This window comes from Perca flavescens, chromosome 3 (assembly GCF_004354835.1).
Source record: "Perca flavescens isolate YP-PL-M2 chromosome 3, PFLA_1.0, whole genome shotgun sequence".
NCBI lineage: Eukaryota > Metazoa > Chordata > Actinopteri > Perciformes > Percidae > Perca > Perca flavescens.
Window position 1 is genome coordinate 24,542,427 of NC_041333.1, and position 16,702 is coordinate 24,559,128.

General features: G+C 41.0%; 1 protein-coding gene across 5 annotated transcripts in view; it reads right to left on the bottom strand.

Annotated features, from left to right (window-relative positions):
* Nucleotides 1-2,137: 2,137 nt before the first annotated feature.
* Nucleotides 2,138-16,702, bottom strand: part of gramd1bb (GRAM domain containing 1Bb) — a 144,283-nt gene continuing 129,718 nt past the window's right edge. For all 5 annotated transcript variants that reach the window (XM_028572402.1, XM_028572395.1, XM_028572408.1 and 2 more), the window contains 15 exons: nucleotides 15,839-15,923; nucleotides 15,105-15,208; nucleotides 14,281-14,376; nucleotides 13,946-14,026; nucleotides 13,707-13,822; nucleotides 12,444-12,606; nucleotides 12,120-12,309; nucleotides 11,438-11,581; nucleotides 11,202-11,320; nucleotides 10,961-11,103; nucleotides 10,007-10,110; nucleotides 9,508-9,799; nucleotides 8,239-8,346; nucleotides 7,696-7,816; nucleotides 2,138-5,747 (listed from right to left, as the gene is read on the bottom strand). In XM_028572402.1, coding sequence (XP_028428203.1) covers nucleotides 5,658-5,747; nucleotides 7,696-7,816; nucleotides 8,239-8,346; nucleotides 9,508-9,799; nucleotides 10,007-10,110; nucleotides 10,961-11,103; nucleotides 11,202-11,320; nucleotides 11,438-11,581; nucleotides 12,120-12,309; nucleotides 12,444-12,606; nucleotides 13,707-13,822; nucleotides 13,946-14,026; nucleotides 14,281-14,376; nucleotides 15,105-15,208; nucleotides 15,839-15,923 — 1,956 coding nt within the window. In that variant the 3' untranslated portion in view covers nucleotides 2,138-5,657. The remainder of the gene's footprint in view (nucleotides 5,748-7,695; nucleotides 7,817-8,238; nucleotides 8,347-9,507; nucleotides 9,800-10,006; nucleotides 10,111-10,960; nucleotides 11,104-11,201; nucleotides 11,321-11,437; nucleotides 11,582-12,119; nucleotides 12,310-12,443; nucleotides 12,607-13,706; nucleotides 13,823-13,945; nucleotides 14,027-14,280; nucleotides 14,377-15,104; nucleotides 15,209-15,838; nucleotides 15,924-16,702) is intronic.

A 16,702-nucleotide genomic window follows, 5' to 3' on the forward strand; every position in this document is an offset into this window, starting at 1 on the left:
CGTTATGAAACATAGCGGATAGTTTAATGGTATTGTGGCACTGGTACATCACTGAATTAATAGGATAATATAATAACAGTGAAAATAGTTATATTTTGTCTTAAAATGTAAAAGTAATGGTGCATTCAGCTGGTATACATCTATATCAGCTATTTGTTTTGTTTTTAGAAATTACAGTATATATTGTTACCTCATTATCCAATCAGGAATCAAGTTTTGTATCCTTCTCCACCTTGCTGCATGCTGCCCCTGTACTGCATGCCTTCATGATGCTGAGGAATGTTAAACACATTCATGTTTGGAAAAATCAGAAACTGAAAAACATCTTTGATTCAGTGACATATTTCAGATGTTAATGTGGTGTTTTTAAGGCATTGGCTACATTAGGTATTTTCTATTACTTTAGAGGTATTGTTTTTGTAATTTTAATTTAGTTGGTCCATTCACATCCCAGTTATTTCAGTCTCATTCTCTTTAGCCTCAATTCCTATGGACTGGCATCCTTAACCTGCATTCACTCTCATAGTTTATACAACATAGAGACAGTGGTAATTAAGAGGTAATTTATGCAAAAGTAATTAAAATGAGACAACAGAGGGCCATAGGAATCCTGTGGGCAGACTGCTCTGAGCATACTGTAGGTAATAAGAAATGTGTGCTGTATGTGCAGCTCCCAAAATAAAGCTTTCAATAGTTTACATCAATATTTTAAAGTCTTTTGCTGCTTTTTTTAAAGTGCAGTAACAGATGAATATTTCATCTTGGAGTCTCATAAAATCTTCCTATAGTACTCCACTGTAAAGTCTCCTGAGGTCAAACTCTTTATGAAATGATTGTGATTTGTTAAAAAATAAAGTATAACGGTGAATCAAGTCTCCAAATATAGCAACACTATTTGTATATTATACATTTTTTTTTTATTCATACTTCCATCTCTACTTCACATGAACCAGAAAGCCACTTTTATCTTCAGTCTCTATGAGGCAAAGTCTTCAGCTAGTCAAAACCTACGCGCAGCGCAGGCTGGATTCTTTTGTCAGAGTGTGTGTGTGTGTGCACACACACTGCAGATATACACAACATATACTTACAGTATATTTATCTCATGTAGAAAGTTAACTAAAAGTCTCTCTAGAAATCAAAACATTTTCTAAAAAAGAAAAGAAAAAAAAAACATACAGTAGAATTCTTTTTGAACAGAACTACACCAGTACATATTTTATCAAGACACACTCAAAGAAGATTGAGAAGAATTTGCTGTGAGCTTGATCAGTGGTCATTTTCAGCAGGTTGTGTGTAATTCCTATCATACGTTAACCAAGGTGGTTAGCTAGTACCGTGTTGCACCAAGGTCTTGCTGGCTCTGTGACAAGCAAGGCAAATGCCAATTAATACAGTCAATGAAGCCGACAATTCATTAGTTGTCAGTGACATAACGGTGGCATCCAGAACTCTCAGGTCACCTTGGTTCCACAGCTGTGCAGCGATAGCAGTCATACAATCGTTTGTGTAATGCAGATAAACTGTGAAGAAGAAAGATTGGAAAACAAAAAGAGCAAAACATTTGTTACCTGCGTGAGGGTCTCGTAGCTTAGATTAGTTTAAGTCAAATTTGTTGGATCCAATAAGAAACATGGAGTTTTGAAGGGAATGATGGTGAAAAAATATTTAATTTGCATAATTGTGGAGATTGATGAAATTAAATTCAGTTCCGCTGTGACAGTTCCTTGGAGGCTCGAGTGAATATCTAATTTGGACAGAGGAGGATGTGCATTTCACAGCAGTTCAATATTAAAATGTGTCTTCTCTATAAACAACTTCCCTCAGCCTTGACAGTGAAATAAAAGTGTCAATGTCCCAAAGATTAAAATCAGGTCAATAAAACCAACGTTGGGGAGTACAACCAACTTAATCAAGCATTTACCATGTTTCGTTCAAAACAGTATGAGAATGTTGTCATTTTTAAAAGAAAAAATGAAATACAAGCTTCTGAGAAAAAAAAAAACATTTCATCTTTCACTTTGAAAAAACATACACTTTAAATCATTTGAAAAACATATATATAATATATATATATATATATATATATATATATATATATATATATATATATATATATATATATATATGACATTTCTGTACCATCATATCCATGAAGTGTAACTTTACTATAATCTTCAGGATTGCGAAAGTGATTTCTATAAAACAGAAAACATTTCCAACCACTAACATTCAGGTCTTATGTGTTATCATAACTCAGTGCCTTCTTAAAATGTAATACACGCACACACACAGCAGGGGTCCAATCCTGAAGCCTTTCTGCTGTTCTCAATAAGTCAGTCAGTAACACGCCATGCAGGCGCACAGTAAAGATACAATTCCCTCATACAAATCACTCATTCTTGCCTTGCCCTGAAATAGACAAGTGTTTCAGTCTTAGATTGGGCTTTGGGATGGGACATTGAAAGAAATTCACATGTTGAATAGAATAATGCACAAATATTCCATTCCAGCAGAAGTAATTTGTTGCACAACAATCCAGCAGGATTAAAATCCAGCCATTTCTAATGAGTCTGGAAGTTGTAAATCACCAGTGTGATTGTCAAATGAACTAAAACACCACAAAAACAATTTCCCCAGCCCTGCAATCAACTCCAAAATAAATTGCTGTCATTTCTTTCTTTCATGCTTTATCTGAAAAGGCCTTAAAGGGCTTTCAATTTCTCTTTTTTTTTTAACACAAGGAAGTTTTGTTTATTTTTAGAAGTGCTTTCATCACTAAAGTCTGTCAGCTGTCAGGGATCGCTGTTGACAAACTCTTAAGAGATGCTCTTTACCGCACCTAACCCAGTATATATATAATACATGACATACATGATAAATACTTCATTTAAAACAACATGATAATTTGTGAAGGTACATTTTGACTTTTCTTTTGGTTCAATTTAGTTACGTAAAGTTCATTTTCATGCTTTCATTGCATCCAAGACAGACACTTGAAATCAGGGAGAGTATAAGTTGAAGTAGGTGTTTTTAAAGGAATAGTTTGACAATTTGGAAAATATGCTTATTTGCTTTATTGCCGAGAGTTATATCAGAAGATTGATACCACTCACATACGCGTATATGCACGCTAAATAAGAAGCTAGAGTCAGGAGATGGTTACCTCTAGCATTAAGACTGGAAAAAAGGGCAAACCGTTTGCCTGGCTAGCCTGTATGCTAGCCAGACGAGTGATTTCCCCTGTTAGCTAAGCTAGCTGGCGGTTAGCCAGTAGGGCCCAGATGGCAACCTCCGGGCCTGAAAAGTGAAGCCAATGCCGAATTGCCTCAAACTTGCATTCTAATGGCCAGCATGGGGCGACTCCACTGGTTGCAAAAAGAGGTTGGCTTTTATAGAACTCTATGAGAAAATGACCCTACTTTACAGCGTCTGGTCGTACTAAAAGACAATAAGAAGTTGACTCTTCATTTTCCCGGTAATTACATTTAGTTTTAACCCTGTTTTTCGCTAGCCAAAATAAGCATTACAGATGCACCAAGCTAGCTAGCGCTAGCTCATAATTTAGCATTTCATTTAGCGCTCCTCACCACCACCACCCTCTCATTTAATATGGTGACTTCTGGCTCCAAAAACAAATGGCGACGCACAAAATGCCAAACTCGAGGCTTCAAAACGGTAGTCCACAAACCAATGGGTGACGTCGCGGTGGCTATGTCCACTTCTTGAATACAGCCTATGGTAGGGCCAGGAGTTGGGTTAGCATAAAGACTGGAAACAAGTGGAAACTGCTTGCTAATCGCTTGCTGGCTGTAGCTTCATATTTAACATACAGACACGAGAGTGGTACCTAACTTGCGGCAAGAAAGTGAGTATGTGAATTTGAAAACTATTCCTTTTATGTCAAGCCACTAATGTGGTGACATGGACAAAGAGTTGCTCATAGAGGGCAAATGAAGGGTTCATCTCCAAAATGTTTTATATCCATTTATCAGAGAAAAATAATCAAGTTCATCTTCAAATTTAGATTATCAATTCTGTCTTCTTCCTTTTGTCAACCATGGATTTTAGCTACATAGTATGTATCAAACACTGACATTAATTGATATTTTAAGCAATCAATCATTTTGGGAAAGTAGGTGTAACTTTGTTTTCAAATGTTGGATATGTCATTTTGGAACAAAACTCTTCGATTGTAAACTGTACCCTGGTGGGGCAAATGCAAGGCGGCATCCAGATGCATTAGCATTAAAAAGGCAGTCTGGCTGCTGAAGCCAGAAAAGAAAAATTAAGAAACATACAAGTGTGGAATGGTAAAAATGTCACACTTTACAGCACACACTTGTGCGCACACGCACGCATGCACGCACTCACACACACACGCGAATATAATCGCGCAAATGCAAAATCATACTTGCACACTGGACATGTCACAGACATATCTGGCATGCATTTTTAGAAGAAAACACTTTTCGTTAGAAATTCCTTAACTGGTCTAGAGCTCTGATAATTTCTTTATGTACATTAATTAACAATAAATATAGGTAATGTTTATATATTTTGAAATATATATATTAAATAATGAAATATTCTTATATATTTCAAATATATTCATAGAATTCTTTCTAATTTGAAACATTTTTAAAGAGATATAGTCACAGTTTAGTAATAAAACATGTAAGAACACAGGTCTCCCTATTGGTCTGGCTGCAGCACCCCTTTTTCAAAAATGAATAGGCTAAGTTCTGGCCTTTTTGTCCAGGCTAATACATTCTACTTCATTAGAAGGATGAGGAATAATGCAACGCAAGTTAGCTAACACTGTGGCAGGGATGACTGATTATGTAAATTGTGTATATCATCATGTCATTTAGATTCTACTTATAAATATTTCAACACAACAGTCTCACAGGGAACCAGCCCTGACGAAGACAACACAGGCCAGCTTCAAACAAGGCAATAGGGACCGACTGGGGAAGCTGAGTTCCTAGCTACAACACTCCTTTTTGGTTGTGGAACGATACCGTACTCTGATCACATGGAGGTTACTAAAAGGACGCTGCAGCCAGGACCTCTCGGGGGACGATAGGTTGGAACAGTCTAGAGAGTGTAGACAGCCATTAAGACTCAAAGGGACCCCCCCACCTTTCTTCGACTCAGTCTCTCCTCGTCTTCTGTTCTTCTTTTATTTTGACACACATAGACTGGAACTGGACCACATTAACACTGACTGAGGGGAGCTAGGTTGTCTAAATGCATGCAGTAGTTTTCCTTCTTTCTCTCTGCGACTCTCTGGTCGAAATGGCTTACAGTAGGATGCACTTGGAAATAAGAGAGTAGAAGGAAACGGTTCATCCCGCAGGTGTAGAGAAGGAGAACCTTCCCACAATGCTTCAGTGATGTTGGGGACACCTCAGTTCCCTGTGTGTGATAGGGGAACTTTCTGTCCGTCAATTTCCTCCTCCTGGGGGTTCTAAGCTCTGTGCACTGTAGACGACTGTTCCACTCTTTGTGTCTATTGGACCAGCTCATCGTTGGTCCCGCCTCCCCCTCTGTCCTCTCTCTTTGTCTTGCTGCTGCCTGCATACTGGTTCACAAACAAAACAGGTCCTACAGTATATTGCACAGCATGCCCTCATGGCCTTGTTGGTGATGTGTCAGTGATAGCGACTTCTCTTCTCCTCAGCCTCGGAGCTGTAATCACTTAAACCAATGCCTCGCTGGAGGTTCAATAAGGAGTCTTTCATCTAAAGAAGAGAAACAAGAGTTAGCTTGTTTATTAAAAAAAGTGAAATTACACTGGCCTACATTAATGCATGGAACAAATAGGAATTCCCTCACTTCCCTTAGGATAAGAAAATCATGACCGTAGCTAGCTATGAGGTCAGTAATTATTTCCTCTCTGCATCCCAGTGTCGTTAATCCGTTTTGAAACATACAGCTATCAAAGACAGCTATCTGTGCGGGACAGATGGGCCACACCGTCTACCTGAGCAGTGCGTGTGCGTCGCGGAACCTCTTGCTTTTCATTTCGGCACCCACGTTAACAGGTTAGAGCAGCCACACAGCCCATGTAAGCAGTGCGGCTCAGGCGCGGTGCACAAACATTACACACACGCAGAAGAAGAGTGAGAGTAAATTGTGACCAGTGGTGGAAGAAGTACTCGGTTCCTTAGCCTACTTAAGTAAAAGCAGCCTAGTAATACATTCATGTAAAAAACACCATCACAAGAAAAAGCCCCGAATTGAAAATGTTACTGAAGTAAAAGTACAGAAGTAGGCTAGTGTCAACAAAATGTACAGACATAACAGTTTTTTCAATTCACTGGTCAAACTTTAGGTGTTGGGCTTTTCTGCTTCCATAACATGTCTTCATAGAGCTGAGCAACAGACACAGTAAAATTCTCAAACTCTCATTTATGGCGCTGTTGTTTTGTTTGGCATGAATGGTTTATGAGTCTTGAGGATAACTGGACAAATGTAGACAATGTTTCATCATAGTGTAATATTTCAATGGGCTTAGATTGTCACGTCCAGTTCCGCTCTTATTGGGTAGAAAACAAAATTCAGCAATCTTAAACATGAACAGTAAATGTCTGTTTTTTTGTGGTCTCAGAATCCAAAGGCATTAGCTTCTTTCTAGGGTCACTCTTTTGCATAGTAAATCCAAAATATTATGAGAAAAGTCAAGTCAAGTGCAACATGCACATATACCAGTTTTTCCACTGACTCTAGTGGCAATTATCTAATAGGTTAATAAAACCACAACACACTGCACTTAGCAGAAGAAGTGTAATTCTCTTTTCAACCTCTGCTGTTACTATGTGCAACACAATTTGTATGTTGTGTGATTCCACTTGCCATATGCATGCATCCAGTAGTTCAGAGTTAGTGGCTCACAGGCGCCCTCTCTCTGTAGTGGATGTAATGCATTTTGCAGTGCTCAATTGTTAGCCTAAAAAGCCAGACCCACATCAAGATGTTGGGTCTGGGAACTCACCATTGGCAGGGCTCAATCTGAGGGGCGGGATGAACGGTTGTCTTTCAAATTCCCTCTGCACGCAATAAGATAGCACTACAACCAGGCAGAGCAACGAAGAAGGTCGCGGAGCTAGTTGATAGATTCAACTTTTGCCGTATCCGGTCGGCAAAACTCCGAACACATCTTCCTTTTTTAAGAATGATTTCAGTGCTGTTCTTTTCTCAAAGAAAAGCTTAACTCCAAGTCTTCCAGAAGACCGCTGTTCCCGGCAGCAGCAGCCATAAGCCCGCCCATCGACTCTATACACGATGTGATTGGCCTGACCAGAGTTTGGTTTTTCCAGCTCGCAAGCCAACGGAGAGTGCCTAGACCCCCCTGGCTGCAAATTAAATTTGCTGCCGCTAGGGTGCATCTAGATTTCTAGGCTACTCAATTGGTCATATATCATGAAATAGTTCACTTGGTGAAAAGGCTAGCTAGCTATGGTGCTAAAATAACCTGTTGAACCTTTATATAGTGTGCTGCATCTGAGCTGACTGTGGCGAGCCAATTCTATGACTGACCAGTACATACAGTATGTTCTGTTCCTAGTTAACATATGCAGTGTCTACCCATAGCGTTATACAAAAGCACACACATTCCCAGGGAATAGTTAACATTTTCACATCACAGTTCTGAAGTGATTTTGAAAATGTCTCTTTGCGTCCGAGTACCTGGTCTAGCAGCACTACTGACGACTTGATAATCTCCCTCCACTTCTGCAGCTCAACGTCATGGTAACGCTGCTGTGCCTCCAGGAGCTGGGCCCACTCCATCTGTGTCTGAGGCAGTTTACTGGCAAACACACACACACACAGACAGACACACAGACACACAGACACACACACACACACACACACACATTAGCCAACATCAGGGTGCAGCCCCTAAATCATGACTTCCATTTTGAGGGACTGCCAACAAACAGTTTGGTAAATTGTTTCAGTAAGCCCAGAGCTATTCAGGGGTAATTTTAGAAGCTCCATGTTTTCCTGTGACACACGTTAATGGCCATATGGATATAATTTAGTGTGTATGTTTTACTGTGTGTGTGTGTGTGTGTGTGTGTGTTTAGGTCTGTAACGGTATGTGTGTGACCACCTTTTGAGCCAAATAGAACTTTGTATTCTAAAATGTCCAAAATATCAAGTAACCAAATAAAATAAGTTCTGTATAAATAATGGATGCTAATACTGTAGGTGTGTGTGCGAGTGTACCTTTCATGAAGCCGCAGGCCTTGCCAGGTTGTTAAAGACTGCGCCGAGTACTCCAGCATCCACAGCTTGTAGAAGAGCATCATGTTGAGGAACACCAGCAGGACCAGGCTGAAGGAGGGCAAGAAGGAAAGAAGGAGATTCAACAAATGAGTCCTCCCCTTTGCATTGTTATTCATTCATGATGCCCTTAAAGGGACAGTTCACCCCAAAATCAAAAATACATATTATTCCTCTTCCCTGTGGTGCTATTCATCAGTCTAAATTGTTTTGGTGTGAGTTGCACAGTGTTGGAGAGCTGTCTGCCTGATTTTCAAATGGAACTAGATGGCACTCTGCTTGTCATGCTCAAAACGCCCCAAAAAATAAATTTTTCATGATTATCACCCGGTTACTCAAGATAATCTACAGATCTGGTTGTGAGCAGTATCATGTAGGAACTATTATCTTTCTACTGAACTACACCTGCCAAACGTATCACCAGTAGAAGAAAGTGTACTCATGGACGAGAGACTAGTGCTCGTAACAGGGCGAGATGTAAACATGAATTGCCTTCTCTACAGCTGAGCTGTAGCAAATCTAGCCCAGGTGAGCTAGCAGTATCGGTTAGCAATAAACTAATTTCCACAAACTAGCAATTAAGCTCACAACCAGGTTTGTGGATTATCTTGAGTAACCAGGTCATGATTTCTGGAAAGAGACATTGGTGCGATCTGAGCACCCCAATATAATGGTTCTATTATATTCGAGAGAAGGCAGACATCTCTACAGCCGATATCTCCAACGCTGGGACATCGCACCAAAACACCAGATTCATAGATAGCGCTACAGGTCAGAGGAACAGTATGCATTTTTGATTTTGTGGGTGAACTGTCACTTTTAAGTAGCTAATGTGTATATGGCAAACGTGTCAAAATGTGTCATAATGACAAACTATGCTGGGAATACTTTTTTTTAACAAATTCCTCAGGCTTTGCTGGCTAACAAAATGTTGTACCTTAGACAGATCCTATGGATGGCAATGAGAGGAGAGGAGAGAGAGGTTACACTCAAGACAACAATGAGATATTTATAAGAAAACTAAATTTGACAAAAACTCCACAGAGCCTACTGGAACAAAAAAGATGAAATAACGAAACAAGTGACTTTCTGTTTGAATACATGAGATGAGCATGTGTCAAATGTACTTGCATCCTCATGTCTTGATACACAAGCATCCCTATGTGAGTGATTGTGTGTGTGTTTGTTTGTGTCTTGTGATGAGTTGCGTACACAAAGCTGATGATGAGCAGCAGTTTGGAGACGCTGTAGAGAGCGAGGCCTGCGGGCAGGTGATGGTGCTCTGGACTCTGGTGTCTGGTTTGTGTGGAGCCTGCCACTTGTTTGATCCTCTGAATCACTTCCTCATCCGTCGGCGTGGTAACGGGGCTGAGCGCCTCGTCCATATGCTGGCTGCGCATGTGGGGGAGTGGCCTCTTCTTCCGCCTCACCGTGGAGTTTTTTATCACCTTCGGAGAGAGCTGGTGGGACTCCAGTATCTCCTCCAGCTTGGCCAGCTCCAACTCTGAGAAGAAAGAAGACAACTGTTACACCTTCATAGACTCACTTAAAGATTGCTAGCTATGTTGGAAAGAAACATTTGCATACTACAGTTTATGGAGTATATGTTTAATTGTTTTCATTCCCATCTCCTCTTTCTTAAAAGCAGGCAACATTTCTACAAAACATGTCACAACATATTCTAACAACAACAAACAACACTCAAGTTTACCTAGATGGCGGAAGTTCTCTGCTAGCCCGCTCCAGAAGTTTTTCTCTATGAAGCCTTTCACCAGCCCCCACGGCTGTTTCCTGTAGCGCAGCTCTGTCGATACCCTGAGAGGCAGACAGAAATGCATTTATACTTATGGATAGACTAACAATAAGATGTAAAACTGGAAATATAAATATGTAAAATACTAAATTGAGAGCAAACTGAAAATTTGCTGAAAACAAAAACAAAAGATTAACATAGATTGACCTTAACATAAATCAATGTCTCATTTGGCAGGTGAGAGCTGTTGGTGTCTGGCCACGTCTTAAGGCCCAGACACACCGACCAGACGGCCGACCCTCGACAGAAAAGGCACTTGGACTGATCAGTCTCCCCAAGTTGGTCAAAAAAATGCCTCGGAACACACCAAAGCGACGAGACGTAATACGTCTCCATAACAGCAGGCGGCGCTAATCTGTATTGTCACCCATAAATGAAAACCGGCAGGTGATTGGACGAACGCGTCACGTGGGTCTGGTTTCTCCGGAAATTCAAAGACAGACTGTTATGGCGGCTTGTTCAGAATACAATCTCATATTTTACTAAAATAGTTCACCGAAACACGTTTCTGAAAACATTTTAAGCGAGAACTAGGCCATGCAGTTGATGAATCTGTCTTCATTTCAGATCGACAAAGGTCAGTTTAAAAGATTTTCATCAGATTTTGAGAGAGTCTAGTCATGCTCATTCCGCTCCCCGTTTCCCGGTTAGCACTCTACCAATCAGATGGGTCCTTTGAGTCCGACTGCCGGCAGTGCCCGCCGATTATATATGTCATATCGGCCAAAATGAAGGCCGATGGCCCCTCGGACAGACGACGGCACGGAACACACCGAACAGACTCGAGTCACTGACCTCGCCAGAATGTCCAACGGCCGATTATTGGCTTGGTGTGTCTCGGGCTTTACTCACCGTAACCGACACTTGTTCTTGGCGACCCTGGTGAGCATGTAGCGGTTGAGAGTGTAGAAGTAATCATGGTAGGGCACATCATGTGTAATGACCTCAGCATCGATGATGTAACACTCACTCTCCTGGCTGGCTTTGTACAGAGTCTGATTAAAGATGGGAAATGTGGGGACTATTACTTTGAAAGCCATCTCGAACTCGGAAGGTATAAATAATAAAAAAATTTTATGGGAGTTGACTGTACCTGTGTCTCAGTGACTGTGGCTGTTTTGGGGGCCAGGGGATTGGACAGCGAGATGGTGTACAAGATCTCTCTTGTCTGGTTCCCAGCCTCCTCTGTCTTCCACGGGTGGTACACCACCTCTAAACAGCCACACGGTGAGATTGCGAATTAATGACGCCTGCAGGGGACCACATTTATGGTCTGCCTTCCCTCCAGAGAGGTCAGGGGTCAGATGTAGAAGCAGCAGAATTACTGACCTGAGAATCGTCTCTGCTCCATGAAGTCACTCATGAACTGCGACTCTGTGAAGAGGATGGCGTAGAGCTTGTCCACACTTAACTTGTAGATCTCATTGATGTACTGCCTGCCATTCAGATCCTCATGAAAGGCCTGTACTTCACCTACGTGTCCAAGACAAGATGACAAATACATTTAAGAGGTGTCTTCACAAGTTAGTTTTGAAATCTGGTTACTAGCATCATCTACATCGTCCTGTTATGAGTGGTGTAGTCTCACATTGCCAGACCTTACTCCACAGCGCTGCGGAACTGCTCTACCAACTGAGCTAATCCGGCCACATTGGCATTTCTTTAAAATCAATCACAATCCTCTCCTCACGGAGCAACGGTGCCTCTGCAAAATAGCCTCGGGAAGGAACTTGTTTTAGTGGAACGTGTACGTTCAAAGGTTGTTTTAGTCGTGCAACAGAAAACTCAGATTAGACAGATAGTCTAGCTAGATGTCTGGATTTACCCTGCAGAGATCTGAGGAGCGGTTAACCATAGTCCTCATATATCGACCAGAGTTTAAAACGGTAAGTAACGGACATCCGGCCAAAATGAAAGACATCCGGCGGAATTTCCGGTGGCACCTTAACAATCCCGGAAGTGGAACGTCGTGGATATAGACTATTAGTATATCAATAAAAGAGTTTGTTACCCTCGTCGTGCGTTTCAGAGGAGTCGCTGAGTTCAGTGGGGATGTCTTCGTTGTCGTTGAAGTCCAGAGAGGGTGAGGGGACAAGACCACCAGGCCCGCTGGTATCATTGTTCTCTTCCAGCAAAAGGGGCAGAGCAAGCAGCTCGCCATCTGGTAGGCAGTCTGCATACTCTTCTGCTGGGAGGTCAAACTGGGGATAAGAAGAACATGAGTATCAATCCCATCAATAATGTTGTCAAGGAAATGTATTAGTTTTTCTGAGCCACAGAAGTGTTGTACTTGATTCAACTCGTATAAATGTGTGTATGTATCCCTCTAACTTACTGTGATGGGTGTGTCATGGTTGCCTGGACTAGGGATGGTGATGTTTGGGACGACCTTCTTATGTAGCGAAGGAGGGCTCCCCTCAGGCTTGGCCTCAGCGCTGCTCTTAGACAAGTTGTCATTGTTGATCTCATTCTCTTCATTGGGAATCTCTTCACTGAACCTGAAGGCACCAGAGAACAGCAACAACAACTTCAGTTCTGTTCATCTCATCTCACATTGTGAATGAGGTTCTTGTAAAACCTGTGTCAAGCAGTGTTTGCAGACTTTTTTCTTTAAGATTTTTTTTTTTTTTTTTTTGCCTTTGTTTGATAGAATAGCTGGACAGGAAAGGGGGGAGGGAGGGGGGGCATGGTGCAAAGGGCCGCGTATAGGACTCAAACCCGAGCCACTGCGGTAAGGACTGAGCCTTAGTATATGGGGTGCACACTCAACCAGGTGAGCTACCAGGGTGCCCTGTTTGCAGAAATTTAAGGTGTGATTTAGATTACTTAGGTGGTTAGATAGGCAGTATTTTACATATCTGATATCACAATTGATATCAGAATGTTTGGACAATCACAGGGATTTTTGATTTCATTAACATTTTTGAAACAAGTCTATATGTGTGGGAAACAAGTGAAAATGATCTCCACTTCACTTAACTAATAGACTAGTATACTATTATCACTCATTAACAAAGTCACAATCACTTCAGGCCCATCTAATTTGACCTCGGTTCAGCCTTTGGAGTAAATCTTTTCTCTCGCATTGCCAGTCTGAGTTCACTTAGAGAAGTGTACAGACAGCTGGATGGAGATAAAAGAGTTTCAGTATTTCCTCAAAGTCGAGTTGACAGAAAACTTCAGACATTGTGATTGCACTGTAGGCCAAACAGATTCAAACCATGGCTCTGTACTGATTTCACCTTTTGAATCCACTTCAGATATGAAGGGAAAATATAAATAAAAGGAAGAGCCAGAGCAGAGAAGGGTGTTTTAAGCCTTGTTGTGTTGCATTTTTACAGCTTAAAGTTTAAAACAAATACTATACATTGCAGTGTATATGATGAGAAGAGAAGCAGAGAAGGATATTAATTGTGTAAAAGGATTAGTTGAGAGAGCTGGAGAAGAGTGTGAAGCTTGTATGTGACTGGGACATGTGAGTGTTGCGGCTCACACTGGGCTCTCTAATTATTTTGCAATTTGGGAAATTAGGTAATCGACTGAAAGATGTTTAAAGCCATAACCATAGTAACTGATGATGCAGCATAAAGAGACTCACCCCATGGTGTTGAAATCATCATCTGGTGGAACATAGTCCTCATCGTCGCTAGTTAGGCCTAGCTCGTTGCCATAGCACTGATGAACAAAGTGCCACAGTTCTTTGGGGCACAGGGGCTGCAATCAACCAATCACAGTAAGAAATGAGAGCACTCACAAATACTGCAGAGTAAAATTATGAACATTACCTCTCAGACAAATATTAGCTGAATCACAAACTAGCAGATCAGATTTGCTTACCTTGTCCAGCAGCGCGTTTTGCCACAGTCTGAACATCATCATGTAAGTCCTATCCCTGGCTCCAAATGAGGTGAAAAAGTGCTGTGAAAAAGAAATGGTAATTATGTATGAGTCTGGTGAGCAGTGGAATGAAATAACACTAACTGTGGAAATTAAAGGGCCAATTTTGTGGAGCATGGTTTAAAGTCTAGTCTAGGATTACTTTAAGTAACTCAAGGCTTCCCTAACGTCTCTTTAGACGAAAATTATTAGATTTAAAACATATTCACTGTTCAGTCTCACATTAGTTTTTAATATAAATGCCTACATTTAGTGTTGCATTCTGTATCATTTACCTTCTCAGTGTCAGTGCAGACCTGGATGGCATTGGGAATGAGGCGGGCAGTCTTTTCTTTTGTCATTGAGCAGATGTCCTTTAGCCGCACTGTCAGCTACACACACACACACACACACACACACACACACACACACACACACACACACACACACACACACACACACACAAGTTCCAAGTATGACCAAATACTGCAGATATAACTAGAATTACCACACTGGTTGCCTCCACCAAACCAGTCAAGTTACAGTTTACATTCATGTCTGTCTAGACTCATAATATATGTAGTGAAGACTTTGAAGCATTGAAACATGAATGCTTCACACATCTTCAACCCGGCAGCACAGAAGATCTATACAATCACCACAGTTTCAAGGTGGGCAACTAAGATTAGTGTCACCAATTCAGTATCTGAGCAAATGTGAAATATGGTCACAATCTGCCCCTTCTGTTCTGAGTTATGGCGTTGACCAGAAAAGTGTTTCTGCAGAACATTATGATGTCACAGAAGTTGACCTTTGGGATATAAAATGTCATCACTTTCTTATTTTATCCAATTAGACATTTGTGTGAAATGTTCTCAAAATTAACATATCAATTATTGACTTATGGCCATAAATGTGTTTTCTGAGGTTACAATACAGTTACAGTACTTTGACCACCAAAATCTAATCAGTTTATCCTTGAGTCCAAGTGGAGGTTAGCGCCAAATTTGAAGAAATTCCCTCCAGGGGGTCCTGAGAGATCGTGTTCACAAAAATGGGACGGACGGACAACCCGAAAATCATGTAAATGCACAGAGATCCTGGGGATTAAAAAGCATACCAGTGTTTCCCAGCGGAAGATGTTGCTATAGAAACAGATCCAGTTCTCAGAGAGGTAGAGTCGTCCCTGCAGGAGGATGTCGCGTTGAAGAGCACAAGAGTAGTCTGAAGAATAAAGACGTTACATTGTTAGAGATAAAAATACCACCACACATGTTAAGTAGGATGCAAAATTACATCAACGAGAAACAACATCACTAAGACAGAAAAGCGTTAAATAATTAATCGAAAAGTATTTCCATCAAGAGATCAGACATGAGAACATGCTGATATCTAATCACATTCATTTACATTAACAGTTAATGTAATAGAGCTCACTTCACTGTTACAAAGAAACCTCACTGTAGTGCATTTCAGTCCTCCCATTGTGTGTATATCTTGTTTATTAGCTGGGGACTCGTCATTACCAAACCATAAACTCATAAACTATGAGGTCAGTTTTACCCTAGAGTTTTATTTTTAATAATGGGTTCATGGCATAGTGCAATATTTAGCTTAGACTGCTGGAAAAGTTCATTACCAGGTTAGAATTGCTCTAAAATTAGTAGAGGATTGTATTATTTTTACATGATCAGTGATCTAGACATATTTCAATCATGCCATGATGTTCAACACCTGGAATGTCCAATATTTGTTTGTGTCTCCTCTCTGTTCTGACAAGATTAATCATTTTCTAATGACTAATAACTTAGCTGCACCCTGCCGGTGCCCTGTGTGTCTGTGGCTTCCACTCACCCACAATGAGTCTCTCTGTGTCAGGGAGCTGTTTGAAGAGTTTCCTAAAGTCCTCATTGCGCTGCTTGTATGTCGGGCTCAGCACCTGCAGTGACAGGCAGAGTCAGAAACACCAACACGCACACACACACTTCCAACACACACACACACACACACACACACACACACACACACACACACACACACACACTCTTCCAAAATCAAAATTTAAACATGCTCTCTGACTCGCTCACTCACAAGTGCCGTCTCTGTCACGCAGACGCAGCCCCGAGTTATTTGTTACCTTGAGCATGTGAAATAAATACCCTTGTTAAAACTACCCACAGGTTTGATTGGGATGTCTGGTGTACTCTAACCATACCATGGAATTCACTCTGTGGGTGGTTTTGACAGGCACTACAAATGGATGTATAGTGAATTGCAAGCATAGGTATGTGGCCTGAATTATCTTTAAGGCTGCATCAGTAATGATACTCAATAACAAAGCGCATTTCCAAAACATCAGCCCGCTGCAGATCATTCAACAACACATGCTGCCATGACTATGAGCATTTACAAGATGAGTCACATTCTCAGATTTGCAATACAGAGCAACAATGTGTCTGACAATGATGCTTTTGTCTAGTGACAAGGGGAAGGATAACTGATGAAACCTCAAACAAAACTGTGCATAGTGGTTTGATTAACCTGGTCAAACAAATGCCTCTCAGCACAGGGAAGGATATGCTATTCAACGTGATTATACTATTCTTTGCTGGGCTTCAGTGGACTTAATTATTTACAGGAGAGCGATGTTTTAAATATCTCCAAATGTGTGCCAAACTGATGGTCCTAACTGTCTGTGCCAGATGCTTCCCTTCAACA